The 27,149-nt window shown below is 53.5% G+C and overlaps 11 protein-coding genes across 11 annotated transcripts; 4 read left to right on the forward strand and 7 right to left on the reverse strand.

Moving 5' to 3' along the window:
- Positions 1–566: 566 nt before the first annotated feature.
- Positions 567–1,736, forward strand: B0T23DRAFT_28645 (protein transport protein sec22). Its single transcript, XM_062834253.1, has 2 exons — positions 567–694; positions 805–1,736. Exons 1-2 carry the CDS (start codon positions 661–663, stop codon positions 1,422–1,424), a joined length of 654 nt encoding a protein of 217 aa, XP_062697517.1. The 5' UTR covers positions 567–660; the 3' UTR covers positions 1,425–1,736.
- B0T23DRAFT_28640 (uncharacterized protein) lies at positions 1,736–3,724 on the reverse strand. Its single transcript, XM_062834252.1, has 2 exons — positions 3,407–3,724; positions 1,736–3,195 (listed from the first exon to the last, which is right to left on the reverse strand). The coding sequence occupies exons 1-2, from the start codon at positions 3,639–3,641 to the stop codon at positions 2,048–2,050; spliced, it is 1,383 nt and encodes a 460-aa protein (XP_062697518.1). The 5' UTR covers positions 3,642–3,724; the 3' UTR covers positions 1,736–2,047.
- A 1,270-nt stretch (positions 3,725–4,994) lies between these two features.
- B0T23DRAFT_350524 (cleft lip and palate transmembrane 1) lies at positions 4,995–7,452 on the reverse strand. Its single transcript, XM_062836054.1, has 2 exons — positions 7,184–7,452; positions 4,995–7,115 (listed from the first exon to the last, which is right to left on the reverse strand). The coding sequence occupies exons 1-2, from the start codon at positions 7,238–7,240 to the stop codon at positions 5,199–5,201; spliced, it is 1,974 nt and encodes a 657-aa protein (XP_062697519.1). The 5' UTR covers positions 7,241–7,452; the 3' UTR covers positions 4,995–5,198.
- Positions 7,453–8,296: 844 nt separating this feature from the next.
- Positions 8,297–9,688, forward strand: B0T23DRAFT_28683 (uncharacterized protein). Its single transcript, XM_062834255.1, has 2 exons — positions 8,297–8,831; positions 8,902–9,688. Exons 1-2 carry the CDS (start codon positions 8,690–8,692, stop codon positions 9,486–9,488), a joined length of 729 nt encoding a protein of 242 aa, XP_062697520.1. The 5' UTR covers positions 8,297–8,689; the 3' UTR covers positions 9,489–9,688.
- Positions 9,689–9,713: 25 nt separating this feature from the next.
- B0T23DRAFT_350528 (putative proteasome component C2) lies at positions 9,714–11,100 on the reverse strand. Its single transcript, XM_062836055.1, has 3 exons — positions 10,796–11,100; positions 10,567–10,678; positions 9,714–10,460 (listed from the first exon to the last, which is right to left on the reverse strand). Exons 1-3 carry the CDS (start codon positions 10,831–10,833, stop codon positions 9,813–9,815), a joined length of 798 nt encoding a protein of 265 aa, XP_062697521.1. The 5' UTR covers positions 10,834–11,100; the 3' UTR covers positions 9,714–9,812.
- Positions 11,101–11,743: 643 nt separating this feature from the next.
- On the forward strand, positions 11,744–12,232 carry B0T23DRAFT_392437 (vacuolar protein sorting 55; the record flags this gene model as incomplete). The annotated part of the gene is made up of 2 exons (XM_062838002.1): positions 11,744–11,996; positions 12,099–12,232. 2 exons carry the CDS (start codon positions 11,744–11,746, stop codon positions 12,230–12,232), a joined length of 387 nt encoding a protein of 128 aa, XP_062697522.1.
- A 613-nt stretch (positions 12,233–12,845) lies between these two features.
- Positions 12,846–15,683, reverse strand: B0T23DRAFT_306023 (ADC synthase; the record flags this gene model as incomplete). Its single annotated transcript, XM_062834345.1, has 2 exons — positions 12,846–13,671; positions 13,744–15,683. 2 exons carry the CDS (start codon positions 15,681–15,683, stop codon positions 12,846–12,848), a joined length of 2,766 nt encoding a protein of 921 aa, XP_062697523.1.
- Positions 15,684–16,128: 445 nt separating this feature from the next.
- B0T23DRAFT_350537 (TRAPP II complex) lies at positions 16,129–21,158 on the reverse strand. The gene is made up of 2 exons (XM_062836056.1): positions 20,597–21,158; positions 16,129–20,525 (listed from the first exon to the last, which is right to left on the reverse strand). Exons 1-2 carry the CDS (start codon positions 20,760–20,762, stop codon positions 16,327–16,329), a joined length of 4,365 nt encoding a protein of 1,454 aa, XP_062697524.1. The 5' UTR covers positions 20,763–21,158; the 3' UTR covers positions 16,129–16,326.
- A 586-nt stretch (positions 21,159–21,744) lies between these two features.
- B0T23DRAFT_392440 (uncharacterized protein) lies at positions 21,745–22,941 on the reverse strand (the record flags this gene model as incomplete). Its single annotated transcript, XM_062838003.1, has 2 exons — positions 21,745–22,532; positions 22,605–22,941. The coding sequence occupies 2 exons, from the start codon at positions 22,939–22,941 to the stop codon at positions 21,745–21,747; spliced, it is 1,125 nt and encodes a 374-aa protein (XP_062697525.1).
- A 751-nt stretch (positions 22,942–23,692) lies between these two features.
- B0T23DRAFT_370954 (uncharacterized protein) lies at positions 23,693–24,345 on the reverse strand. The gene is made up of 2 exons (XM_062836622.1): positions 24,307–24,345; positions 23,693–24,235 (listed from the first exon to the last, which is right to left on the reverse strand). Exon 2 carries the CDS (start codon positions 24,088–24,090, stop codon positions 23,812–23,814), a length of 279 nt encoding a protein of 92 aa, XP_062697526.1. The 5' UTR covers positions 24,091–24,235; positions 24,307–24,345; the 3' UTR covers positions 23,693–23,811.
- Positions 24,346–24,906: 561 nt separating this feature from the next.
- Positions 24,907–26,433, forward strand: B0T23DRAFT_350541 (putative arsenite translocating ATPase). Its single transcript, XM_062836057.1, has 2 exons — positions 24,907–25,565; positions 25,656–26,433. The coding sequence occupies exons 1-2, from the start codon at positions 25,179–25,181 to the stop codon at positions 26,286–26,288; spliced, it is 1,020 nt and encodes a 339-aa protein (XP_062697527.1). The 5' UTR covers positions 24,907–25,178; the 3' UTR covers positions 26,289–26,433.
- Positions 26,434–27,149: the final 716 nt, after the last annotated feature.

Consider the following 27,149-nt stretch of genomic DNA (forward strand, 5'->3'; position numbering starts at 1 on the left):
TGCATGACACACCCCGGAAGCTAGAGGTAGCTTGTACATACCTCTACTGCACAGTAGGCGTGAATAGCGTGCCGGGCGAGACTGCCTACTCGCACTATTTAACTGCCTAAACAAAACTAACTTGCAGGCCCTGCAGGGTGAACTTTCAACACATTTCCAGCGCCAGGACCGTCATCAATGTCCCGTTTAACGACCAATCCTTGATACCTACCTAGGTGCTAGGTGCCTACCTACCTCTAGGTAAGGAAACACACGTTGGCCTGGCGAAATCATTGCATCACTCTACCTACGGGTGATGTTTTGTTTTCTTCAAATACCTAGCGATGTAAAGAAAAAAAAATATAAGAAAAAGGATAGCGAGATACAATCTGGTCTGCTGGTCGACAGGGAAAGAAAGCATGCAACGAGAGAATGCCATCGTCGGTGCGAATTGGTTGCGGTAGGTAGAAGCCACGTACCTGACTGCTTTTGACGGATCAATCCCACTCGTCATCACAAGCTTTTATAAACCTTCCCTTGTTCACTCTCCTCTCCAACGACACCAACTTAACAAATCCAAGCACGCAACTGAACTGGCCTTGATTTCGAGCTGCACAACGATACTAAAGGTCACCGAAATACAACACAATGAAAAAGGAGTGATATAACATATTCTTCACAATGATCCGCTCAACACAAATTGCACGGCTGGATGGTTCGTGCCCCCCCCCCCCTAACTAACCCCCTCGACCAACATCTGTGTGCACATGGAGGTGTCAATGTCCTGTCTGGTAGCTAACCAAGACCCCTCCCCTCAAAACACAGGCCTCATGCTCTGCGCCTCCGTCGACGACGAAGCAACTGAATCCTCCCTCAGCGAAGTCAAGTCCCAAGTCAAACTAATTCTGCGCCGCCTGACGCGCACCTCGGAACCGCAAGCCAGCATTGAGAGCGGCTCTCTCTACACCCTGCACTACCTGATCCAGTCCGACATCGTATACTTCGCCATTACGGACCGGTCATACCCGCGCAAGCTAGCCTTCACCTACCTTTCCGACATTGCGGGCGAGTTCGCGACGACGCACACCCCGGCACAGCTCATGAACCCGACGCTGCGGCCCTATGCCTTCATGGACTTTGACAGCTTCATCAGCCGCACCAAGGCGACTTACAGCGACACGCGTGCGACCCAGAACCTGGATAAGCTGCATGATGAGCTTAGGGACGTGACCAAAGTCATGACCAAGAACATTGAGGATCTGCTGTACCGCGGCGACAGCCTGGAGCGCATGGGCGAGCTGAGCAGTAGGCTGAGGGACGATAGCAAGAAGTACAAGAGGGCGGCTGTTAAGATCAACTGGGATTTGCTGCTGAAGCAGTACGGCCCGTTTGCGGCGGTCGGTTCCATTATCATCTTCTTCTTGTGGTGGAGATTCTTCTTTTGAGTGCATCACAGGCAGGGAGCATCACCGGTAGCGGGTGAACATGATACCGTCGGGTGGGTTTCCTCAGTCAGCCTGGCTCTGTACGATGCTGTGACGGATAGCCTACATGGATTCTGTAATTATTCTAATATGTGTTTGTACGGCATTGGTTTTTGGCGCTTGACCTAGCATGGAGTTTGGGTAAAGGAGGTTGGGGGGAAAGGGGGGCGAACGCAAAAGGACGTTTGCCCAGGTGAAGTTTCAGCTATCAAGACATGTTGCTTATAGGTTCTTGCTTTCCACTCCTTCATCCGATGCCTTCGTAAAGCCTGACAAGGTCTCTATGGACGACTGTACCACATTGTCACCGATGCTCAATCATGCGTATCTCCTGGTTCGTTCCAGACCGGCATCTCTTCTGCTCAACGCGCTGTTTCTGTCAAGCGTTGATACAAAATCTTCATCTGAGATAGCCTATCGGTCTGTTTCCCTACTTGAAGTAGAAGCCCTTCCCCCCCCAAACTCCAATTCCAAACCGCTAATTTTTTTTTTCAACTTTTTTGTTCTCAATCCAGAACAGAAACCGACACCCTGGACACTAAGCCCAAGCTTGAACCACCCGCACACGCACCCACAAGCCGCAATCACATAACCAAACAACTCCCCGCCGCCTTTGGCAATAACGCCGGTATACTCGGCACCGGCAACGCCGTATGATACCACTCCAGATGCTCCTGGAAGCTGGCCAGGTCCTCGAACCCCCTCTCGTCCTGTGCCCACTTGACCTCGTCCTCGCTGTCCTCACCCTGGTCCACGTACGTGTATTCGTCGCAGTAGGGACACCATATCCTCGCCAGCCAATCGCCGGGGACGGGGGCAATGTGGTTCGCAATTGCTATGGGCGCGAAAACGACCGTTTTAGCTTCGCCTGTTTTGGCGCTTACGCCTTGGGCTTGCCAGTGGGGATATGTGTTTTCTGTTGTCGTTGTTGTCTCTGTCTGTGCTTCTTTTGTTGTTGCTGTGGTGGTGGTGGTGGTGGTGGTGATGGTTGACGATGGCAGAATTGCTGCTGGATATGAGGCCGTCACTATGGTCGGTAGTATGAGCTTTCTTGGAGAGTTTCTCGCTATCGTCGTTGACGTCGGGATACTTGCTGTCGTACTTGCACTCCCTCCATTCGTCTTATCCAACGCCGCCCTCGTAGATGGCATCCTCTGTAGATCCGGCCAGACGATGAACCCGTCGCAAAAGTCGCATACAAAGGCCACGTCGTGCTCCCCAAACCTCTCGAACCTCCCAACCGTGTTGCAACATGGAACCAGATCCTCAAGGCTTAACCTCCTCCCCCTTCTCAACGCCGGCCGTAATGCCTCGTCCGTTGGCCCTTTACCGTTTTGCTGTTGTTGTGGCGGCTGCTGCTGTTCTTGATACTCATGTCGTTGCCACGGCGGTATACTTTCGAGGCCCCTCTGCTTGCTTCCCCCTTCCCTAGTCTCCTTTTCCCGTTTCTCTTCCTCCTTCTGCTTCCGTATCCGCTCAGCTTCCTCGTTTCTTCGCTGCTGGCGATACACCTGGTAGGCGCCCAGACACCGTGTCCACGTCCCTTCCTGCTCGGCCGCGAATATGCGCCGAGAGGCACGGCATTGCGTGCGGTGAAGCTCTAGTTGGAGTTCCTTGGTCTCGCTGAGCCAAGTTGGGTTGATGGGCCCACCTTGCCGAATCCAGTCTTTGTAGTTGCGAGCGTGGAATTCATATTTGACCAGGAGGGCGCGCAGTTCGTTGAGGGACTCGGCTTTTTGAGAGGGTTAGTTGGTAGAGCAGGCAAGGAGAAGCTTTATCTGAGTGGATTTTGGGAAGGAAAGAAGTGATGATGATGGTGGTGGAGGCGTGTGAGTGAAAGTGTCAGGCGAAATAGTCAACCAACAGCAGAGGAAAGATGACGTGAGCTTGAGAAAGAGCACGGTGAGGGTCAGAAAAGATTCAAGATATCATGGTATACTTACGAGTCCTGTCTCCTTCATAGTAAAACTGCCCATTGACCAAGCGGCCCAGTTCCTGAAAATCTGTCTTTGCATCATCCAACGCTTCTTCAAGGGCGCGAATCTGTTCAAACTCGTCAGGGCCCCAGTGGCGCTTGTCGGCAAATCTGAGTGCGCGAAGTGAGTCGCTCAAGTAGGTCGCAATGCTGGCCAACAGCGACCCGACCGTGTCGTGATTTGTGCTGGGACCTGTACTCATATCTTTTTTTTTTTTTTTGGCGATGGTTGCTCTGCTGGCTATGACCTCTTGATATCGGATCCCCCTCCACCTCCTCCCGCTGATATCTTTTGTCTAAGCCGTTATCGTCGTGTCGTCGTGTCCAAGCGCTTATTATTGGCCTTGATTCCCCTCGCCTAGCGTATGCTCAATGCCGCTTTATAGCAGTAGATGACCGCAAGTAGATGTAGAGTTGGACTACCAACGAGACTCTCGTCACTAACAGAAGTCGAGCTTGGGGGCTTGTAGGTGAGACTATCTGTCTAGTAGGTAGGTATCTACGAATGCGCAGCGATGGATTGTTGTCTTGCGTCGTCATTAAGTGGATACACCGAGCCCCGATCCGGCAGCTGTAAGTACGGATGAGGTGAAGAAGAATTTCATCACAGAGTTGGACATGTGAGAAAGGGGCCAGCCAGGGAACGAAACATCACATGGAAGGAAGACTCGGTCGCCCAGGAAGGAAATGGGGATGGATCGATGTCGAATCGTCGTGCAACGGGGGTTCGGGGCCCGGGCGCTTGGATACGATCCGACGGTTACGCCGGCGGGACCTACCTCCTCTATGTCGGGCACTGCTAGGCTATTGGAAGGGCCCTGTGGATCTCTCCTTGGCGGAGACAAGCAGACATGCCGGAAGCCCGCTGCCTTTCAGTTTTGTACACTACTGTAGTACAGTACGTGCAAACACCAGGAAGCTGCATCGGGGAAGAAGTTGCTGCAGTGTCCAGTGGCAGCGGAACAACGGGTGCCATCCAAACTCTTCAAAACGGAACCCTGCAAAAGGACAGCAAGGTGCTCATCAACCAGGGTTATTTTGACTCGTATTGTCGGTTGGTGATGGGAGGGCCAGGCCCCCTGCTGTAGTAGGGCATCTAAATGGGTAATAAACGAATGGGACGGGGGTTCGGGGACGGTTTTGTTTGCGAAACGTGGAAATCGTGGAGATCTTGGCGGGGAGCATTTCTACCTAGGTGCTTAGAGTAGGTACGCTAGAGGCCCATATGGAGGCCTCTCTACATCCGACTCCGTTAATTTTAGGTGGGATTCCCTGAGCAAGCCCTTCGTTTCCTAAAACCAGCCGTTAGCGATGACATCTACCTCTGCTTGTAGCCTCCAGCTTCGACGGCCGGGAGGGGAAAGCATCTTACTAGGTACCCAATGGATAACGGTTGCAACCTACCAAAGGCTCAGCCCTACAGCCAGAGGTGCTCGGGAATGACCGACAGCATGGTGGGTACAACAATTGACACCTTTGGACTGTTACATGGAGGTATCGATACACATCCCTATATTTTCACGACATTATGACTGCAGTTCGGCACGCGCCTATCTCTCACAATACAGGCTCATCACTCATTGATCAGCCGTGGGTGCACCCACAAGAAGCACCAGCTCCCCAACAGGTGAAGAATGCATTCTGTATTAATATTGATCTATCTTTGCTGGGATGTTTTGCGCCATTCTCCAAGATGCTGAGCCCCATTTCCCATTGATAAATCGATACCAAACCGGGTCCGATATCGTGCTTCGTCAGCTTCACTTCCTCTTCTTCGCTTTGCCAGTCTCCGTTCCGCTAGCCTTCGCGGATGTAGTTCCCACAATCTGTTCTTCAGTCGGTGCAGGAATTGCCGCCTTCTGCCCCTCCGCCTTCTTTTCCTCGACGGCGTCATCCTCGCCACCCTGTCCGAACTCGTTGACACGGGTGTAGTCGACCTTGTAAGCCCATCTCTGATACAGATAAATAAAGAAGATGATATCATCGCGGAAAGTAGCAAGGCGATGGAGGAACGGCATTTTGATGGTGAAAGCAAATAAGTCGTCGATGAAGGTGTTGAGGAACTTGTACATCATGGCCTTGCCAGGCATGTGAGCAACGCTCTTGAGACGATAGTTGATGTACAGCGAGGGAACCATCATCAGGAATCCATAGGCGTAAACCGAGCCAACAAGGGTGGCGATGACGAATGAGTACCACGACTTGTGGGTGTCGTAGATCAGCGAGTAGATAGCATAAGCCATCAGAAGAGGAACGCCCGCCATGTACATGTACTTGAAAGCAATCTCATCGTACTCCTTGGTCTTTTCCTCTGTCTCGCTGAGCTTATGCTTGTCCTCAAAGGAAATACGGTATGGTATGAGGGATCCGGGTGCAGGTCGAATCCGCACGTTAACCACCGTCGTAATCTTCCATAGCTCGATGAGAATGCCAACGCCCTGAGAGCCGAGAATCATCCAGCTAGTGTTCTGCGACTGGTCGACCAGATACAAGAAGATGATGGTTTGCATAAACACATTGGCGAGGATGGAGCGCACCGAGATGCCAACGTTGTCCTTCTTCTTGCGATAATGAGCAATGTCGGAACCAAACGCAAGCGTTTCGAGAATCATGTGCGCAATACTGGCAAAAATAGTGACCCCGAGGAGGATGGGATTCGAATCCAGCAAGATTTCCTTGATCATTTCGATCTCGCTACCATCGCTGCCCGTGGACAGGGGATTTCCGAAAGCCGCCGCACGCGCCGCTTCCTTGGCGCTGAGGTCGATAGACGCCATGGTCTTGAACTTCCATTCCGCCAGGTTGTTTAGATCAATGCGCATCGGCATGGTCTTGATTGTCTCGTTGATGATGGTCATCTGACTCTTAAGCTGCCAGAAGGTATTGACAAAGAGGATCGGGTAGTACCACGTGTTCTGACCGGTGCCGTCCCTTGCACCGGTGGCCTCGAGACGGAGAAACTGGCGGACAGCTGGGTGTGTTTGGGCAAAAGGCATAGAACCGGTATTGGGGATGAAGGAGAGCGAAATGTTGGGGTGGTAGTAGTTGGTGATGATGGGTCTCGATGGTTGCTCTACTTCCACCTCCTCCGCCTCCTCAACAGCATCCTCCTTGCCCGCAAGTAGGTTCCTGGTCTTGAATTCCTTCTTTCGGGGAATGTAGTGGGTTAATGGCCACACAAAATGGTATGCCGATCCAGAATCGTAGTTTGGCTGGGTCGGGTCGAGGAGGGCACCGGACAAGCCAACATAGAAATGCCCCCAAAGCGTGCCATTCTTCTGAACCTCGGTGGGAATGTCGATGGTCCTTTCCTCAGTGCGCGCGTCGCTCCAGTTGCCGATTGTGAACCTCTTTTCTTGGAACACCACCTTATCCGCCGGGGTCTGCTTCAACGGGGTCGGAACGAAGGACGGCGAAATGGTGACTATGATATCAACCTGGCTGTTCTCGGGCCAGATGGGCGCAATGAGCTGAGGGATTCGGTTGTAGACTGCGCCATCATCGAGCCGTTGAGGGCGCTGGTCGTACGAGGGTACGCTTGTCGAGACTTGGACGGTCTGACCGGTTGCATCCTGAACTGTTGCTGTGTTCTGTCCACCACCCATAAACTGCTTCATGACAAGCTGCATCAAGACCCACATTGCAACGGCCTGGAGGATCTTGGAAAACATGGAAGACTGGGTAACCCGAGACTGTCAGAAACTTTTCCATGCTACACCGTTCCAGCTTTGGATTGATAACTTACGCCTTGCTGTTCCTCCTGCCGCGCAGGCTGGCGCTGGGCGCCATTTCCTTCGGGCATCTTGGGAGAGGTGACAGATGGAGAACAAATCGAAGGTTTTTGTCCCACTTGAGCCCAACCAAGGTGATACTTGATGTATGGCCCGTCGTAGGTTACCACAGGACTCTGTTGTCAAGAGTGGCCCGGGCTGAGGTGGTGATGGTGATGATGTTCACGGGAGGGAACAGCGTGGTACTGTAATTTTTGATAGGGGACTGTAGAGGTACGTACCTAGGTACCCTCTGATTAGGCGTCTCAGCGCTCCCGTCACGACAAGTCGGCGGGGAAACAGCAAGGAGGGTCCATTCGAACTTATCCACTTGAATGTGCTATGTACACTACAAGGAACAACAATCTAACCTCGACCGAGTAGGTACTTAACCTCTAGTGATCAACCTCTGGCGTCCCGAGTCCAAGCAACGTGTCCCAGTTCGTTCGCAACTTCATATTTACACTACAGTCACGGTACACTACACTACTATACAGTCGGGGTAGCCCACAACACCACAACTGGTTTGATATCGCGTGTCTAGGAATCGGGAGTCGATTGGCCGTCACGCCGTGTGACCATCCTATCCATAGCTTTGAACCATTTACTGCCGGGAACCGGAGCACGTACGAAAGCATTCCGCGATGGTTCCTCCTGTCAAAGTACACTGTCAACACTCCCGTGACATGGTACATTCCAGCTGCAAAAGTCCACCCTCGCGCGTCACAGTCACAAAGATTGCGATGTCAGTCTTGTAAGTGGAAGTTGATTCAAAGAGCGAAAGACATCCTGGCTTCGAACATTTGGGTGCGCCTATGTCCTGCGGCTTCTCCCGGCATAACAAGGCCAGCAACGATTTATCTACCTGCAACGAGCTTGACAACCCACAATCCGATTCGCCTGCTTTGACCATTGTTCTCGGAATGTCCGTCTGAATTTCACTGATGCCCTTTGCTATCTTCGCGACGATTCGAACCTGATGCTCGGAAACACACCCAACCCAGGGCAGAACGTCTAAACTTCCCTGCAACTTTTGAGAGGGCCCGGGTGTTCTCTTATAGATCCACTCCACGCCTCTCAAGGGTCCCTGAGAGGCGTCCTTGTCGAGTCATCATCCAACACTTCACTCTCGTGAATGGACGCCTTGGATGTTGACTTCACCCCCCAGCCTTGATAGAAATCCATCCGAAAATTATCCTGCCCCAAAATCTGACGGATAGCTCTTGTTGGCTCAAGCCGTAGAAGTTTAGCAGAAGGTTTCAATACAAAAGATCTGGGCCCCGGTTCTTAGAACCCACTTTGCCCTTCACTTTGTATAAATATCTTGAACCCAACGCTACCACTCCGCTACCCTTACCTTCACTGAGTCGCCACTCTCTCTCATAAGAGCATTTAGAGAGACCCTACCACACGATATCCAGAACCACCAAGCAACGTTTGGTTCTTGACATACAGTAACTAAACAAGGAGAGATAACCAACATGTCGACCAACGGTGTTACCTCCAGCCCCAAGCGGACCAAGATCTGCGTCTACTGCGGCGCGTCCGCCGGCAACAACCCCATCTACCTCGAAGCCGCGCGCCAGCTCGCCCGTACCATGGCCGCCAACAACATTGACCTCGGTACTGACTTATTTCTCCTACCCAAATAATACTACTCTACTGGAACTCCTCACTAACAGCAAAGTCACAGTCTACGGTGGTGGCACAGTCGGCCTCATGGGCGAAATCGCCAAGACCCTTGTTTCCCTGTCCGGCCCTGACTCCGTCCACGGCATCATCCCCGAGGCTCTGGTCCGGTACGAGCGCGACCCCCACTACACGTCCACCCAGGTGAGCGGCGGCCAGAAGGATTCCGCCGCCGACGAGGAGGCAAAGGCCAAGCAGCTTCCCGTCCCTGACGAGAACGTCTTTGGCCGAACGACCATTGTCAAGGACATGCACACGCGCAAGATGATGATGGCGCAGGAGGTGTTAGCGGGCGGCCCCGGATCGGGCTTCATCGCCTTGAGTGGCGGCTACGGCACCATGGAGGAGCTGTTCGAGACGGTGACGTGGAACCAGCTGGGTATCCACGACAAGGGCATCGTCCTGCTCAACATCAACGGCTTCTATGACGGTATTCTGCACTGGATCCAGAACAGCATCCAAGAGGGATTTGTCAACCAGGCGAATGGAAAGATCATGGTGGAGGCGAAGAACCCGGAGGATGCGATCAAGGCGCTGAGGGAGTACAAGGTGTCCGAGGCGGTTTTCAAGCTGAACTGGAGTGATGAGTAGGCAAGGAGGGTAGGAGACGAGGGAAGATCGTTTTCTTGAGGTTTCCCTTTCCTGCTTGGGAAAGCAGTTGCTGTTGCCTTGCATCGCGCAGCTTCTTTCTGGATGGATGACGGCGTTCAGGGGTCCTGTTTCTTAGGCTGGGCCATCAGCTCTCGGTGTAACAGTTTGCTTGATCGGTGGGATTCGCGCCATGATGTCAGTAGACACAAAACAATGCATTAACATAAAGGGGTCTTGTTCATCTCATTACTTCATTCCGGGTGTATGCGCTCCATGTGCTAAATCTGCACCTATGCCTCAAAGTAAACCCCACATTTTCATCCTTTAGCTATCGACATCCATACCCTCGCCCTCGGCAGCTGCCGGGGCAGCCTCTTGGTTATCCGCCACACTCTCTATCCATGCGCTGACGTCTTGTCCATCGTACACCATGAATGGCTGCGGCTTGGTCGTGCCGTCCTCCTGCTTCTCGACACCCACAATGGCGACGCTGGTATTGTCGATGGTCAACTCGCGGTCTTGCACCAAGCTCTCCTTGAGCGCCTTGAGACCATGACGGATCAGCTCCTCGCGGCCGCAGTCGGCAAAGGCCTCTAGGTTCTTCTCCAAATATGTGCGCGCCATCTGGCTGCGGGCGCCAATGGCAAAGGCCACCATCTCCTCGGTCATGCCGCTGGGCTGGAACTCGAAAAGGTGCGGGCCGTGGTCGTCAACGCCGGCGACCAGGAGACCGACACCGTAGGGCCGCTTACCGTAGTGTTGCGTGTTGATCTGCGCCTTGGATCCGATCATGTCGACAAGGGTCCGCACGGGCATGTTGCGGCCGTACGTGAGGCGGTGGCCGAGGGACTGCTGCTTCATGAAGTTGGAGAGGACGCGCGCGTCCGAGGTGAGACCGGCGATGGCGATGCCGACATGTTCGTCGATGGGAAAGAGCTTCTTTTGGTACGAGGAGAGTTCTTCGGCGTTACGCTGGACAGGACGACAAGAACATGGTCAGCTTCACTTGGCCCTAGGATGGATGGGAGGATACATGTATCGGCAGCGTGGTGCACGAGGGGTGGTCGGGGCGAAGTACCTTGATCGCTACCAGGACGGCGTGTGTCTTGCTAGCAATTCCCACCACCACCGAACCCTGCTTTACTGCTTCCGCCGCATATTCGACCTGGAAAATTCGCCCTTGCGGAGAGCTGAAGGGAAAGCAGTTGTTAGCTGAATGTCGAGGGCAGACCTCTTTAAGTGCAGAGCTTTGGGCGTTTGGAAGCAGGGCCCAGTCTGGCTGGCGGCTGCGGGACGGCTTCGCTTACAATGTGACCGAGTCGTTGTCGTAGTTGTTCCTGAACATGGCTGCTGGACACCTCTGTCGAGGAGATTGGGAAACAAGAGCAGATTGCGGCGGGGGTATCGGGGATCTGTGCCGGCAAGTATCTCGTCGGTTTCTTCTAGCGGGTGTTTGGAGGACGCGAAAGATTGTTGTTTGTGCTGATAGTGACGATGGTGGTGGTGCAGTCTGGGTGGGATGGATGGGGGGAGGTCAGTGGACAGTGGTTGCTTCTTCCCGCGGGCAGTTGCGCAGGCAGCTCCTAGCTTCGTCAGGTCCCGCCGCCCAGGCAATGAGGGTGGGATGTTGGGTGACGGAGGGCGGGACAACGCGCGGGCGGGCTGGCGGGCAGGCAACTGGTACGTCGCTGCAGGTACCTCCCTTGCCCGCCAAAAGAAAGTCAGACCCACTTTTGCTTGTACACACTTACCCTACCTCCATTACTTGTAGTGTAAGTGCGGGCGGCCAGGTGCGCGCTACATACACTACAGGTATGGAACGGAATGTGCTGAGCGAGAGCCAGGAAGAGGCTGACTGACGACAGCCAAAGCGTCAGTGCAGTCGTCACTTGTTCCCGCTCGCTGGAGCTCCTCCAACGACACGGGCAACTCTCCACCACAAGCACACTGCATCACCACCATCACGAGTTGTCGCCTGCTACAGCAACGAGTCGACGAAGCGCGCAAGCCGAGTAACCCACGCGATAATTTGTCACGTTCTCGATCACAAAGAGCAGCAGGCAGCGCTTACATTTCCATCGATTACGAGTTAGCCACGTCTGCGCAACAAACACCTGTGATCCCGGCAGGCCCGCGACACTTCGACTCTACCTGGGCAGATTCTCCGGGTTACCGGCGTAAACGACACCCTGATCTCTACTGTGCCCGAAACTTGAACGCCTTCGCAATCAGAAGCTCTCACATATCCACCCGAGATGGCAGCAGGACTCAAGACCATCATCGCGCTCTCCTTCGTCTTGGCGGTGGGCTTCCTCCTCGTCATCTTGTCATGCGCACTATGGAAGGCATACTACCCGCTGCTGGTGGTGGCCACCTACGTGTTGGCGCCCATACCCAACTGGATCTGCAGCCATTGCGCCAATCCGGACGACTTTGTTGAGAGCTCGGGCGCTGCGGTGTTGGATCTGGGTCGCTTCTGCACTGGTTTCCTGGTCATGATGGGGCTTGGTAGGTTTACTCCTCCATCTTGTGGCTGTCGTGTATCCTGTGTTTGCGTTGTGTTGCATGTACGATAGCTGACATCTCTCTCCTCCCCTCTTCGACACACAGCTCTTCCAGTAGTTCTCGCAAACTCGGCCATCATCACGGTCCCGGCCATGATCATGTCCGTTATCGGTGGCCTGTTGATCTATGGCACCATTATCAGCTTCGCCATGTTCTTCCAGGAAGAGCAAGACTTCTGACTAGCCGACCAATGATTTCGACCACGACAGAATGGTCCAGAGTCTGAGACACACACAGCAATGACACAGAACTACAGAGAAGCAGCGACTTCCGGAGAGCGGTTGGGTGCGGAACCGATTTACGCATGGTGGGAGACCATGATTGTACAAGTGCCGGGACTTGAGCCGGATGACAGCTATGGGATATGATCAAATGGGTTTTGGGAGAGAGGCGGGCACTGGCTGATGAAGCGCTTATGGGCTGGGCTGGGCTGGATTTGGATTATCACGAGACAGTTATGAGGTTATTTTTTTTGCGGTGATCATCTAGCGAGAGGGCTTGACGTCTTCCTTCTCTCCACCTGCAATGCATCGCGTTGGAAAGTCTACTTTTTAATCCCGCCGTAAGGTATGCATCCGTTGAGCTAATATGACAAGCCACAAAACTCCAACCCATTTTAACCTTGACACCAAGACGACATTCTAGATACATTGAATATCGTGTTCTAACCCTAACGCACGCCTGGGCCCACAATGATGAAGTTAGTTATCTTGCTTTTGCTTTTCGTCTTCCCTTTCTTCCACAGCCTCTGGCCTCAGACCAGCTCTGCTCGCCATGGACAACTCATCGAGTCTAACCCAGATCCGCAAACACCTTCAACGGCCCAGCGAGTTTCGTAAACATTTCCTCCCGCTCACCCTCAGGGGTACTCAGAATGGTAACCGCTCCTCCAGCCCCAATATGCCACACCTCATGTTCTTCCTCACTCTGGCCATCTTCTCCTTGTCCCTGCACAGTTACCCGCTCATCGTCCCACCGGAACAGACTTCGGATCGTCACGCTCCAATCTCCTCTCCCGCTGACACACATGTAGCCAACAACACCCGAGTACAAACTGCGCTCACTGTTCTGCTCAATCTGCTGCAACAGCTCGCAGCTGCGTTTCTTGGGGGCTCCCGTCATGCTTCCCGGCGGCAGACTAGCCGCGAGGACGTCCAGTCCCGTGTATCTCTTCTCGTCAGAGGGTGGGGGTAGCTGCCCTTCAACAACAGTAATCATCTGAAACACACTCTGATACTCCTCCACCTTGAGCAGATCTCTCACCTCAACGTTACCCGCCCCGCAAATCGAATGCAAGTCGTGCCGGACCAAGTCGACAATCATCAGGTTCTCGGCTTCCTCCTTAGGCACGTGCAGAATCTTCTCGGCCTGCTCGAGCGTCGAGACCGCTTCGGACTTGCGTACTGTTCCCTTCATCGGCCGCATTGAGCACCGCCCGTGCCGGTTGTACGTCAAGAACCGCTCGGGCGAGGCGCTGACGAGCGTCGCGCCGCCGAGGCGGAGGTAGGATGCGAATGGGGCTGGTTGTCGGGAGCGGAGCGTTTTGTAGAGATGCCAGGAAGAGGGGACGGAGGAGGAGGGGCGACGCTGTTGTTGTTGCTTTCGGTTAAAGGTTGAGCTTATTCGCTGTTGTTGTTGTTGTTGTTGTTGCTGTTGTTGCTGTCCTTGATTTTCTTGGGGAGCAGATAACGGGATCATGTCGCTCAGGGGCCGAGTGATCTTGGTTTGGTCTGTGAGACAGAGCTCGTAAGAGTCGCCGGCTGCGATGAACTCTTGACAGGCCTTAACCTTGGCCTCGTATTCCGGTATCCGAGGTGTCTGTATTGAGGGGCTCGTAGAAGGATGGCGCGTTTTCACCTTCTTGGCGGGTGAAGGCAAATCGTTGAGGAATGGGTGTCGGTGATGGGCAGAGACTGAAACAAGTCGGTCTGCGGTGCTCCGCATCCAGGCAGCATCGTCCAAGCTTGCATCAGAAGAAAATAACTCCTGGATATGGGCCAAGCCAAGACTGTGATCTATGACCACGCTCTTTGTTACCCATGCCAGACAGACGTCAGGTCGGTGGTGTGGGCGTGTTTCCAGACGGATGTCGATGTCACTCAGGCCTTGTTCATAAGTGATGAAACCTATGAATCCTCCCAGGAACGGTAGATCAGGAAGCTCGACGCCACTCCCCAGGCTCCGCGTCCCATGGAAACTGGCCACGAGACCCCATATACCGCCGTAAGAACCGAGGAAAACCCGTTCAGACAGATCCACCTGCAAGCCGTTGAACTGCTGAAGCTTGAAAGTAGCGTACTCATCACCAGTGTGGTACTCCAGCCGCAGTGCCTCTTCCAGTCCTGCTGCGATGATGCTGTATCGACCTCGCACATCTGCTCTCGACGACGCCGTAGCAGCCGCGTTTGCAGATTCCAAAACCACCACCTTGTCGGAGCCATCCAGGCCCAGCTCCTCCACCACGTCCGACACCTGCACGCCGTGCGGCAGACGGACCGTAATAGAACGGTGCTCAGGTCTCGTTCCCATGCGCTCCCACCACATCTTGTTGCTCTCGCTAGTAGTAGAAGACGACATGTGCTCGTCACCAACCGGAACTTGTAACATTGACAACAGACTAGGCTTAGTAGCCTGGTGCGCCAACCTCTCGCCTTCAGCAACTTCCACCACCACCCTCTTCTTCTTTTCGTTCCAACTCAGCGCTTCTTTGAACCAGTTCTCAATGACTTTGTTCCCCTCTTTCTCTGTGCACACCGATTCAGGGTGGTACTGCAGCCCCCAGAAAGGTTTGTTCATGTGCTTTATTCCCATCAGGATCCTCTCCACCTCCCCGTCCTCGCGCTTCTCTTCTACCCACGCGAGCGGTAAGAGATCTGGACACCTTTGGATGGGCTTCCATTTCGCACCTCCCTCCTCCCAGTCCGCGTCAGAAACCTCATGCTGGCCAATATCGCCACAAAGCGAGTGATAAAGGGTCGCCTTGAACGGTTGAACACCCCGAAAGATGCTGCTGCTGCCGTTGCCCTCACCGTCACCTTCACCGCTGCCGTGGGAAAGATGCAAAACCTCCCTCACCATCCCATGCAACCCCCTCTTCAGCCTCTTCACCTCCCCACCACCATACTTGACCAAGCTCTGAAACCCGAGACAGATGCCCAGGACGGGTAGGAGTGCACCACCTTCTCCCCCCTTTTCTCCGTCCGCTTCCTCAGCAGCAGCAGCAGCAGCAGTAAGCTGCCACACATAATTCATCAGCCCAACATCCGCATCGTTATCGGGCGACCCCGGCCCGGGACCGCATACCACGGCCGTGTACTGGGCAAGTTCCCTGCGGAACCGTTTGCCAAAATTGGGCGAGGTAGGATCCAGGAGGGGTGAGTCGATGGAGAGGACGTAAACGTCTACATCTTCGAGGAGGGTGGTGAGGAGGGAGGTGATGTTGTTGGAGAAGGAGTCGTAGGCGTCTAGGAAAAGGATTTTGTGCTTCTTTTGCTTCTTGTCGTTGTTGCATGTTTTTGCTGGAGAGACATGGTTGCCATTGGTATTTTTGGATTCAGACGAATGAAGGTGCTTTAAAGACGACTCGGAGAAAGACTCAATAGGATGATGATGGGTGGTGGGTATAACCATCTTGGTGTTAGACTCGGATATGGGTTGGTCGTCCATGTCTTCCTTGCATATGTAGGACAAATTAATGAATGAGGGGTGTGCTGCAGGAACGAACTCGAACCCTTTTTTTTCTTTTTTTCTTTTTTCTCTTTTTCCCTCAAGTTTCCTTCTTACACCCACATGAGTCCACCGGCTAACTCACTTTCTTGAGCAAAGGGGGAAAATAAAGTTTTGCGCCGATTTTTGCGAGTCAGTGGTGACATTCGTTTAACAAAATCTCGAAAGTCTTGGCCACCGAGCGTTTCGGTCAATCGCAGTGGCGAGCGGCTTTAGCGTCAGGGAGTTTTGTATTGCCAGAACCCTAACCCTGGCAGATATTGATCTCCGTCATCACAATGATAGCACTTCATGTCGTTCTGCAGATCAGAACTCGTGTGATTAGCTCTATGCTACTACTAGGGAAAGTCATTCATGGATATATGCCAATTAATATTTACTCTACGTGTCATACAGCTTCATATCATACTTTCATGCTTTCCGCCCGAGCCATTCCCACTAACCCCAGCCCGAAAACCAATGTCAACGCTTGTGCCATGCATGGATACATCTACCTATATCCTCCCTTCCTTCCTGGTGTCCAGAAAGAATCATCAGCTTGAACGATTTACTCATCCATATCATTCCTGATCACAACAACTCTAGCCGGTCTCCTAGAGCACCACACCCTCCTCTCCCTTTTACTGCCCGCAATCTCCATCCCCATCGCCGCATCTTGCATCTTCTCCACCTCGCTCCTCCTCTTCCGCCTCTCCTCTTCTTCCTCCTCGCTCGGCCTCCACACCATCGTCTCTTCCACGCTCGCAGAGATCTCAAACTCGCCTCTACACAATGCCGTGACGCCCATAACAACCTCGGCACTCTCTCCACCTGCCAAGAGAGGTAGTGCTTTCTGTAAAGTGCCGTTCCAGGCAAACTTGCGGGTGAAGTCGAGCGCGACGTTGAGCGGTCGGTGGCATAGGGACGGCATGAGGCGGACGAGCGGATAGATGGGCTGGTTTGTGCGGTTAGTGACAGCGACGCGGAGCTGCAAAAAGGACTCGACCTTGGCGATTGCGTTTGATTTGTGCTTTTGCTTTTCAGGGGAGGATGGCGAGGCGGAGGCATCCAGAACGGAAATTTCGATCCCGATCTCATCCACCTTTACCGCCTCAATCATGCGGCTCGTCAACCTCATAGCCCTTAACTCGATGCTTCCGCTCCTACCGCCGGCAATGGTTCCCCCTCCTGGCCCGGTCCGCCACGTTCCCATGAGCGAGTCTAGCACTCTCTCCCTGTACCAGAACGCCTCACGGTTGGCTCGTTCCATCTCAGGCGTAAGCTTTGAGCTGACAATGAACTGCCTCTGCCGAGAGGGGTTCAACACAGGAATGGACGCATAAGGGTCCTCGAGGTAGACCCTTTTAATTGGGAAGATCACTCTGTTAACGTTTCCAGGAAGGATATGCTCCTCGAGCCTGGCTCCGTCCTCTGACTCGAGCTGTATCACCATATTACTCGGCCAAGCATTGCGCAAATCCAACATCAGCAGGCAATGTGTGTCGGCGGTCAACTCCGACGTGCTCTCCTTGTTGCTACCCGCCCGTAGCCAGAGGGGCTCAGGGATGCTGCCGTGCAGTGGGAAGACGTCCATGCGGGCTATTTCAATACTGGCGTTGACAGTAACGGTAAGTGCCAGCGAGACCTGACGAGTAAAGAACCTCTCCTCTTCTAGCTCGTCAGGGGGCACGCCTAAGCAAGCGTAGTCAACCTGGATGAGGCCGTGTGTAAGACCTGGTTTCCCGAGAATCTCAAAGTCGAATGTTGCTGTGCCGCCAGGAGGAATGTACCTCTTCTGGTTCCCTTCCTTGCGAATACGAAGAGCCTGCTTCTTGGCAAGGATGAGCTCATATTCATAAAGCTCAGCGGGAGTGGCATCTCTGCTGGCCATTGCGGCTTGCAATGGTTCCTGAGTCGAATCTTGGAAGGAAAACAGCAGGAAATCGACTGGAGTCGTGGTTGATAGGTTTTGCAGCGTGACTGAGAACTTTTGGCGCTCCCCTTCAAGGATCATAACCGATGACTGGGGGAGCGTTGAAGACTTGACGACGACAACTGGTTGTTCGGCAATGACGTTAAGCTCAAGGCTTTCTGGCTTAGGACGCTGCGTTGGAGGTGTACGCTTTGCGAGGGGGACATCAAGTGCCGCGAGGCCGATGCCTTTAACCTTTTGTTCTTTCTCAGGAGCCCATTGCTCAATGAAAATAGGAAACCTTCTTTCGCGGCAGCCCCTGACTTTGATGATAGCACCCTTAATCCTCAAGGTCCCTGCAGCCTTCGGCACTCCCGATATCCTGAGAACTTGGGTACGATAAGGCCCTATGACGAGGCTTTCAACTGCAGACTCGAACCCGGCCCCTTCAGTATCTAGACGGATGCTCTCCAGCTCCAGATCCATTTCAAATGTGTTTTGAAAGGTCAGTTTGAATGTTGCCGCCTCCCCAGCAACCAGAACCTTTTCGACGGCTGCTGCATCTGGCTGTTTTAGAAAAGGGTTATAGATGAATGGATTGACGTCCTGCGAGGTCCTCGTCGTCGTCACGGCATTTGGCAGCACGCTCCGAGCATGCGAAACCGGTGTTCGCGTCGTCGCCAAGGGTTCGAGCTTAACGCCCCTGAGAAGAAACTCGTCCCAATACTCGGCCGCCAAATGATCCATACCCAGACGCTTGGCAAGATTAGACGTTTTCGAGATGTTGGTGGCGAAGCGTATCTGGTCTTCTCTATGAATTGCCGGGTAAGCGTCCTCGCGCCGCAGCCCAGGAGCGGTACCGCTTCCAGCCGTCCGTAGGAGGTCGCTCGAGTATTTCAACACGCCAGCAAAATCTGGAAGCGCTTCAGAGAAGCTGACGCATGTCCTCAGAATGTTAAGCTTGATGTCTCGCATGCCGAAATTTCGTAAATCGGACTGTTTCAAAATTCTTGTAACTACTGCTTCGTCGGAGTCGTCCCTTGTGGCTGGGCCTTCCAAAGACGCCGTCGAGCCCGGGTCATCGGTTACCACTCCGTACGTTTTGAGCAGGAGGCCGAGAAAGGGACCGATGCCCTGCTCGATATCATTCTCGGTTAGATCCAGAGCACCGGCATGACCATTTCCGCCGAGCCCATTAAGACCTACGAGCCCAGCTGCGGGATGAATCCCAACATCTGCGGCTCCCCTGGTGCGCGCTTCCACCAGGCCGCCGATCAGAACCGACACCAGATCCCTAACGATCATAGCCTTCTTCCTCTGGAAACCTAGTAGTCCTAAGACGGATGCAATGCCGCTGAGGAGTACTATCCGATCAGCGGTAGTCAACAGTTCAGAAGCAGAACCCGGATAAGCCTTCATTAGATTCGATAGGATATGAGTCCTTGTTGGGATGATAGTAAACCTAGGAGACGTGGTCAACCGTTTTGGTGGCGGTGTACCAAGGACCATCATCTCCAGAGACCGTTCGTCGAGCTTCCCATCCGCGATATGCAGAGCCGTGAGCATTCTGCAAAAACGGATGATGGTCTCAGACATGGGTAGCGGTTGGAGATTTTCGGCTGTTATCCTCGAGTAGAGACTGATGATACGGTCGAGCAGCTCTGGGATGTACACCTGTAATCTCCGTAGCCAGCGCGGTTGGTTCGGATCTTTCTGTTCAGCCTCCAGGATCTGGTTCGCGAGCGCTGTCCCTTTGTCGGCAGTGGGTAGCAAGATGGGGTGCACGTCAAATTCAATGCCTGCCCAACCCAGCAGCAACAGCGCTATTAGAGAAAGCTCCAGGGCCTTTCCGTGCCAAATGTGATCATTAGTCGATTTGGCCCCGGCTGCACCCTCAGTCAGCTCTCTGAGCGCGTCAATCCACCGACCAGCCTGGAGATATAGCGAGCCCAAGACGATCTGGAACCTGCTCTTTCCCCTGTGTAATTTCTTGTCGGTCGATCCGCCTGAACCAAATCCTTGGACCGACACCCTATCCTGGCTCTGGGTCCTGAAGACATCCATGAGGTCGGGACGCGGAGGCAGTGCCTTCTCAGGACTAGCTGATTCGTCTCCCGTGATGTCGTCAAAATTCGTAGGCGGGTTAGATAGCCTGCTTCTTCCATTTGGCGGTGTTGCCGGTTGGCCGGAAACTGCACGGTTGGAACCAAAAGTGCCTCCCTTGAAAGGGACAGGAGGCATGGACATGCGCGCCTGGTGGCCCCTATCAATAAGCCCGCTCGCCGAGACCGATCGGTTGGTTGGCAGTGTAAACTGGGAATTCCTCCTCGAAGGGTCTCCTATAGGTCCTTGTCCCCCATACATCTGTTCCGCGGTCGAAGCGTGACCGGGCGAGTTGATAAAGGTCATACCCTCATATGACTTGGCAAGGGTGGTCATCTCGGCGAGAATCAACGAGGATATGTCACACATGACCGTTTTCATGGTAGTTCTTTTATGCTGCTCGGGTGGCGGGATTGTAACGATGCCTTCTGGAATTGGTATTGGGTTCTCTTCGGAAGGCACATAGTCGAACAGCAGTACCTGGTGCACAAGTATCCTGGGGTAGCGGTCCCTTAGGTCTTCCAACTCCTGATCTAACGAGCGTATGTTTGTTTCGGCGACGGTCCTGCCGCCAGATTGCCTCTTGCTGAGAACAACGTTATTGATCTCGGAGCCATCGGCAATGGCAAGCAAGGCCAGCGGCTCGCGATACAGGTCGAAGGGCACCAGCGCAAGGTGCGAAGGGGGTGGCACGTGTGTCATAAGATCATAGAACATGGCGCCGTCGGGGAAGGCCAGCGGGGTGAACATATCTAGGAGAGGCAGATACGCGGGTCAGCAAGAGCTCTCATGGACCTTGGATACAAGCGGGTGCTATCCCTACTTCTGTTTGGACGTCCATCGGCGGTGACGTCGCGCAGCTGGACGACATTCTCGGGGGTCAAGCTCTTGACAAAGGTGTCAAAGCGGTCACGCTTAATCCTTCCTATGGGCAACACCAAAGTCTTGACCCTCGCCGGCGCGACGGGCAGGAAAGGATCCGGAGTCATGGTCGTCTCGGCGAGGTCATTCCTGTGCCTTGGGGCCGCGGTGGGATGCTGCTGTTGAGGTTGCGTCGCTAGCTTCCTTCAGATGGAGAGAAGGGACATGTCGGGGTCCAAGAGGAGCTTCGAAGCATCGGGCAAGCAACGCGACCTGTGCTGCTACCTTGTTGCCCTGCCTTGAGGTTGCCTTGCTGTTCCGCACCTGCTGGCTGTCGTCGGCTACGTCTGAACGTGTTGGCGATGCAGAAACGGGCTGTCTACTATGTAGAGGTAGGTAGGTACTTTAGCTGTGAGAACTACCTGACTAGACATAGGTACGTAGACGGGAGGTATGTACACGTCTAGAGGTAGGTAGGTAAAGCTGCCGTGGTTGTTTCAAGCGGGTACCGAGCCCCGTCCTTGTATGCCCTGGACTGCCCTGAGGGCTGGTACCTTGTTCCCTTCCTTCGGTGAATCGTTGAATAGACCGAGCGCCCCCCCTAGAGGCCGGGGCATTGGGCAGGCACTTGAACAGGCGCAGGGGCTAGGTTGCCCGGTGCTAGAATACAGGGAGCTCCGTCCCCGCTGTAGAGGTACCCGACACTACTGTAGTAGGTAGGTATACTGTGCTGAGGCGGCCCAAGCTCTGAACGGGCAGCTCCAGCACTTCAATTCCCCCGCCTTTCCTTCCGGGGATCATTCCGGCCGCCCCGGCCGAGAAGTGGAGTGAAATCCCAGCAAAGGTCCGGAAGCACTTCCGGGTAACGGTATTCCTCACAGCAACAAAAATACCAACTCCTGTTAATAGGAATCGCAGAAAGCCTCGTGACATTGCCTTCCAAGCTACCCATGCTGACCAGAAGTTCTTTGAATCAAGACGGAATGGGATCCACGTTCTTGACTCATAGAAGCGAGGAAATAGGTAGTATCATGTTCTATTCCCACCTTGACTACCTAGCTTTTCACCATCACACTTCGCCTTAGTTTAAAGTTAAAGAGCCCAACACTTTCATGACATTGGTCCCATACCAGGAAAGCCACCCATTCCCGCACTCGATGGAATCTCTCCCACTCCCATGCCTTGTGTATCCTCCATTTCTGACCTACCCTTCCTTGCCTCGGCTGTGAGCTCGCTGTCAAAGATGTCCACGGCCAGACTGACTTCAACAAAGTCTTCCAGCTCCTCCGTCACCGTCTTGAGCTTTTCTTTGACGGCAATCGCACCTTCGAACCCAACGATATGCCTTGCCGGCGGGTTCTCGTGTCCGCCAATGGCTGTCAAGGCATGCACCGTCTCCATGACCAGCTTGTCCAAGGTGGCGGGCGGAAGTTTCGGGTAGCGGAACTGTATCTCGTCTTCGCTTTGCTCAATGTACGTGTCCGGGTTCGAGTTCAGGACGGTGGACAGGACATCCCGAATATTTGGAGCCGGATTCAGGTCGGCCTCGTACTGGGGTAGTGGCGGCGAGAATATGAGCTTGTTGGTTAGGCTTAGGATTTCCTTATTGGGCTGCACAATCGTCATCTTGATGTTGAAGGGCGCAATCTCATATGCAAGCGAGTCACAGAAGCCCTCGAGTGCCCAGACGGCAGCTGTGTAAAAGGACATGCCTGGTGTCCCAATGTGGCCACCAATGCTGGTCAGAACCATGATATGGCCTGTGTGTTGCGCTCTGAGCTGCGGTAAGGCAGCCTTGATAAAGTTCACCTGCGAGAAGTAGACAGTCTCGAACTGGTCCCTCACCAGGTTCTGCGTCGCAGGGTTGGTTGATAGTTCCTCAACCGTCCCCACAACGGCTATAGAATCACAACAAGAATCAGCGGGTCATCCATCGTCTGGACATGTAGCTATATTCGCGATCCACTTACCTTCAGCTCTACAACACAGCATAATGTCAATCCTCCCGAATATTTGGACGGCTTCGGCGACGGCAGCGCCGCACTGGCCCATGACGCGGCTATCACACCGGATGGGGCGGATCCGGTCCTTCCATCCCTCACGATCTTTGCGGTTGCTCTTACATTCGTTGATGAGCTCACGGAATTCGGCACTGCGGTCTTCGTGCTCAATCTCCTGTGGTGGTAGGCAGGCGACTATGTAGTCGCCGTGCGCCAGGAGCTGACGTATCAGCCGGATAGCGAGTGGCGTGAGCGCAGACGTTATGAGCCATGTCCTCGGCGAGTTATGGGTTGCTGGTTGGTCCATTACAGGTCAGACTCGCGGCCCGTTTCTAGCAGTTATATGGAATCATGACTTGTTGGGAGAGGTGTAGCAAAAGAACAGGCTTCGAGGCAAATAAGTATAGTTCGTGATAGAAAGATTGGTATCAAGGTTGGAAAACATGTGATGTAGTTCAAGAGATAAGCTGGTAGGTAAAACGAAAAGGTGGCGCACGCACGGAATGATGCTGCAGGAATCGCATGAGACTGTCTTCCGCTCGTGGTCGGCGCAGCTTCCGAAGGCTTGCGGTCCACCATCCTGAGTGTAGGAGCAGGAACCTTGTCTCTCGCGTCTTCCTTCTCGCTAGCAGTTGCCGCTCAGTTAACAACAAAGGTGTCGGCTCGGAGCTGAAGCTTTGTCTTCAAGACGACACCCTACCCTTCCCCAAAGTCTTTGGCTGGACTGTGCTGCGTGTATCTCGATGTCAGCCAGTGAGTGAGTGGCAGTGTGACACTAATGCCTCCAGATGCCCGTAGATGCCGTAAACTTCACAAAGTGATGGCTGAGATGGGTAGAGGTATCCTGTTGTCTCTTCTGCACTGTAGTCGCTCGGTGGATTTGGTTCACGGTCTGCTGAGTAGGTGTTGCCTCGCTGCTGCCGTGAAACGAGACTTTGGTCCGGGATTCCGATATCGTGAGCTGTGAGGTAGTATAAGACTCAGTAAGAGGATAGTATCGTCCCAAAGACAGGTCAGATTTTATTACTCTGGGTGGAAGAGAAAAAAGAAAAAAAAAAAAAAAAAAAAAAAAAAAAAGTCACGGTAGCGGGTTTTGTCAAGGCTGGACTGTCTCCTCAACCATGAATGGCAATATTAGGCCTGCAGTTTGGAAGCTCAACGGCTTCATCCCTGTTACTTAGCGCTGCCCACCCACCAAGGTCATCGATGCCACGGCGGTCAGAATAGCGCACAGCCGGTGGGCCACGGCAAATGAGGGCGGGCGAGGCTCGAGCCTTTCTGGTTCTGGCTGATCGTCTAATGGAAAGTAATTGAGGCTCAAACCAGGGGACGCGCATTGCAGTGGTGCCCATATATATAGTGCGCATGGCCTTCGGATGTGCCTCCGAAACTCTTGTTCGGACCAGGACGGATGCGGGGACGGAGACCTTTTGAGGTAGTGTACTGGATCAACCATTCAATCTTGTATCCTGCATTGTGTTGGCTGCCACGCCGGGGATCTTGAGCCTGCAGTTTCACATCTAGACGTCCAGGATATTGTGTACCGCGGAACAGCTATAAGAAGGACAGAACAAAGCGTGGTGGGTGAACCTCCCCCGGGACTAAGGAATACCCCGCAAAGTGAGAACATGACCTCAACGGCGCTGGGCCCTTTTTGATCTCTGTGGCTTACTAATCTGTACATGACAGGAATCCATCTGGACAAAATCCCATATCTGCTCAAGCCTAGATGAACATCTTCACAGGTTGTCCATTGGCGTTGAAACCATGTACCTACTTCATACTGTTCTGGTCCCAGATATAGCTTCCGGAGCCGGTGAGCTTGGCCAGAGATAGGTAGGCGTGTCTTCCTGTGAGGTAGCAAGGGGTCTATGTATCGCGTCTGCCATACTGATGCTTGCCATGGCGATCCTCGTGGTCATATTGCGGCACATCACGATGCCATCCGCACCCGAGAAGGAGAAGAAGTGAGATGTGTACACTACTGTTCACGTTTAGATGGTTCTCCACCTTATAGGGCCGGATAACCACGCGTTCCCTCGGGCCCTCTGCGAGAAGCTGAATTGCTAAGGGAACGAAGATCAACTTCTGCCCTATTCAGGGGTTTGTTTACACACCCATGAACGCTGCTGCTTTTATCAGTGAGGGAAAGCGCTAGGTAGGTACCTATGTACCTGTGCGCTACCATAGAAGGTTTCTACGATAAGGCACAGGGGCGCTCTGCCCGTCCCTAGCGCCAGAGATACAGGGCAGCTACCCCACCAACGGCCAGTGACGTTGTCCCTTCTCACTGGAGGGGACGAGGGATGAGGTGTGGTGACCCCAACTGAACCCGACATCGCGTCCCAAAAGGAGGTCGACTTTGCGATTCGAACTGATTCCAGACCTCACTCCTCCGTTCGTTCGGGCGCCCCTGACACAACAGCACACCTGCGCAGTTCACCTCGACCCGTTCGGTGGAACGCCATATCTAATCTCTTCCGAAACAACAACCATCATCGTAATACCAAAAGCGCAAAGTGCCAAGCTCCAACATCAATCATCATGTCTACCGCAGTCATAAATGCCGACGACGACCACATGGAGCCCACGCTCCAGTCGATTCTCGACCAGCGCTCGCTGCGCTGGATTTTCGTCGGCGGCAAGGGTGGTGTCGGCAAGACGACAACGTCGTGCAGTCTGGCCATCCAGCTGGCCAAGGTTCGCCGTTCGGTCTTGCTCATCTCGACCGACCCCGCCCACAATCTCAGTGATGCCTTTAGCCAAAAGTTTGGCAAGGAGGCGCGTCTGATTGATGGTTTCGACAACCTGAGCGCGATGGAGATTGACCCCAACGGTAGCATCCAGGATCTCCTGGCTGGCCAGGGCGAGAATGAGGGTGCTGGTGATATGGGTGGTGTGGGCGGCATGATGCAGGATTTGGCGTTTGCGGTACGTTGTTGACCTTGGATCCCTTGCGCATTGCGTGACATAATCAGGCGCTAGATGGATGACACATGCTGACTCTTGAGTCTGCCATAGATTCCCGGTATTGATGAAGCCATGTCCTTCGCCGAAGTCCTCAAGCAAGTCAAGTCGCTCTCGTACGAGACCATCATCTTCGACACGGCGCCGACCGGCCACACGCTGCGCTTCCTGCAGTTTCCCTCGGTCCTCGAGAAGGCTCTGGCCAAGGTCTCGCAGCTGTCTTCGCAATACGGCCCCTTGCTCAACGGCTTCCTTGGCTCCAACGGCACGCTGCCCAACGGCCAGAACCTGAACGAGATGATGGAGAAGCTCGAGACGTTGCGGGCCACCATTTCAGAGGTGAACACACAGTTCAAAGATGAGCGCCTGACCACGTTCGTGTGCGTGTGCATCCCCGAATTCCTGTCGCTGTACGAGACGGAGCGCATGATCCAGGAGCTGGCCAGCTATGGGATCGACACCCACAGCATCGTGGTCAACCAGCTCCTGTTTCCCAAGCCCGGGTCAGACTGCGAGCAGTGCACGGCCCGCAGGAAGATGCAAAAGAAGTACCTGGATCAGATCGAGGAGCTGTACGACGAGTTCAACGTTGTCAAGATGCCGCTGCTCGTGGAGGAGGTCCGTGGTAAGGAGAAACTGGAGAAGTTTAGCGAAATGTTGGTTAAGCCGTTTGTGCCGCCACAATAGGAGGCATGGTAATATAAAAGATGTAATAATGATAATTCAAGAATTTTCCCTTCATTTTTGCCTGGTCGATAACCAGAGAACTGAAGCCGTCATGGGGAGATGCTTTTGGATCTAGTCACTGCGCCGAGAGTTAATTCACTTCAAGCCGTATTTGGAGATGCAACACCGTAGTACACACAGAACATCCGAGAGGCAAGTATCGATAAAAGAGATAAAAAAACTGTTTCTGTTATAATTCCTAGCCCTCGAAAGCAATCTAGATCGAGTAACACATGCAGCAAAATCAGGCAGCTATAAATGACGGCGCAAGCGAAAGAATTACGGTACGTCAAGTCCGTAGGTCGTCCATTGCCTATTTAGAGAAAGCATAAGGGAAGCGCGGGAGTCGGTTCATGCTGACATTCTCCTCCGCTGTCGTGATCCCTCCAACCATCATCCCAACCATCATCAATAAAGAGAGCAACAGCTGTCGCTCAAGTCCCTGTCCCCGGGCAACCGTCCTTCTCTTTTTCATAACGTCCATTATTTGCCGTCATTTTCCTTTCCCCTAGATGTTTCGTTTGCATGCCATCATATCCTTCTATCCATCCATCCATCACATATATACGCCTCTCACGCCCCACGGTGCCTTTGCGTAACCATCCTGCCCGCCAGCCAACCTTCCACCCACCCATCCAGTCCTTCCGTGATAGTTTCGAGATCAAGTCCAGAAAAGCAAAAACCAAAACAAAACAAAAAACGCCTCTAATGCTCTCAGGAAATCAGGAAATCAAAAAAGTGAGTGCGAATAAATACCGGCTGGCCGTTCCTTCGGCCATCCATGTCTCGTGGCTTTCTCATCTGGGTATTTTCGTTGAGTAA

Source organism: Neurospora hispaniola, assembly GCF_033458365.1.
Source record: "Neurospora hispaniola strain FGSC 10403 chromosome Unknown B0T23scaffold_1, whole genome shotgun sequence".
In the NCBI taxonomy this organism is placed as follows: Eukaryota; Fungi; Ascomycota; class Sordariomycetes; order Sordariales; family Sordariaceae; genus Neurospora; species Neurospora hispaniola.

What these genes read in the sequence shown, in the direction of transcription:
- B0T23DRAFT_28645 (XM_062834253.1), top strand. Translation starts at nt 661, where the DNA reads ATGATCCGCTCAACACAAATTGCACGGCTGGATG. An exon ending in ACAAATTGCACGGCTGGATG is followed by an intron (nt 695 to 804) that starts GTTCGTGCCCCC and finishes CTCAAAACACAG; the next exon opens with GCCTCATGCTCTGCGCCTCC.
- B0T23DRAFT_28640 (XM_062834252.1), bottom strand. Translation starts at nt 3,641, where the DNA reads ATGAGTACAGGTCCCAGCACAAATCACGACACGGTCGGGTCGCTGTTG. An exon ending in CTATGAAGGAGACAGGACTC is followed by an intron (nt 3,196 to 3,406) that starts GTAAGTATACCA and finishes CCTCTCAAAAAG; the next exon opens with CCGAGTCCCTCAACGAACTG.
- B0T23DRAFT_350528 (XM_062836055.1), bottom strand. Translation starts at nt 10,833, where the DNA reads ATGTTCAGGAACAACTACGACAACGACTCGGTCACATT. An exon ending in GACAACGACTCGGTCACATT is followed by an intron (nt 10,679 to 10,795) that starts GTAAGCGAAGCC and finishes CTTTCCCTTCAG; the next exon opens with CTCTCCGCAAGGGCGAATTT. An exon ending in CCGTCCTGGTAGCGATCAAG is followed by an intron (nt 10,461 to 10,566) that starts GTACTTCGCCCC and finishes CGTCCTGTCCAG; the next exon opens with CGTAACGCCGAAGAACTCTC.
- B0T23DRAFT_350524 (XM_062836054.1), bottom strand. Translation starts at nt 7,240, where the DNA reads ATGCCCGAAGGAAATGGCGCCCAGCGCCAGCCTGCGCGGCAGGAGGAA. An exon ending in GGCAGGAGGAACAGCAAGGC is followed by an intron (nt 7,116 to 7,183) that starts GTAAGTTATCAA and finishes CGGGTTACCCAG; the next exon opens with TCTTCCATGTTTTCCAAGAT.
- B0T23DRAFT_370954 (XM_062836622.1), bottom strand. Translation starts at nt 24,090, where the DNA reads ATGGTTGATCCAGTACACTACCTCAAAAGGTCTCCGTCCCCGCATCCG.
- B0T23DRAFT_350541 (XM_062836057.1), top strand. Translation starts at nt 25,179, where the DNA reads ATGTCTACCGCAGTCATAAATGCCGACGACGACCACATGGAGCCCACG. An exon ending in TGCAGGATTTGGCGTTTGCG is followed by an intron (nt 25,566 to 25,655) that starts GTACGTTGTTGA and finishes AGTCTGCCATAG; the next exon opens with ATTCCCGGTATTGATGAAGC.
- B0T23DRAFT_28683 (XM_062834255.1), top strand. Translation starts at nt 8,690, where the DNA reads ATGTCGACCAACGGTGTTACCTCCAGCCCCAAGCGGACCAAGATCTGC. An exon ending in CGCCAACAACATTGACCTCG is followed by an intron (nt 8,832 to 8,901) that starts GTACTGACTTAT and finishes GCAAAGTCACAG; the next exon opens with TCTACGGTGGTGGCACAGTC.
- B0T23DRAFT_350537 (XM_062836056.1), bottom strand. Translation starts at nt 20,762, where the DNA reads ATGACTCCGGATCCTTTCCTGCCCGTCGCGCCGGCGAGGGTCAAGACT. An exon ending in CGATGGACGTCCAAACAGAA is followed by an intron (nt 20,526 to 20,596) that starts GTAGGGATAGCA and finishes TGCCTCTCCTAG; the next exon opens with ATATGTTCACCCCGCTGGCC.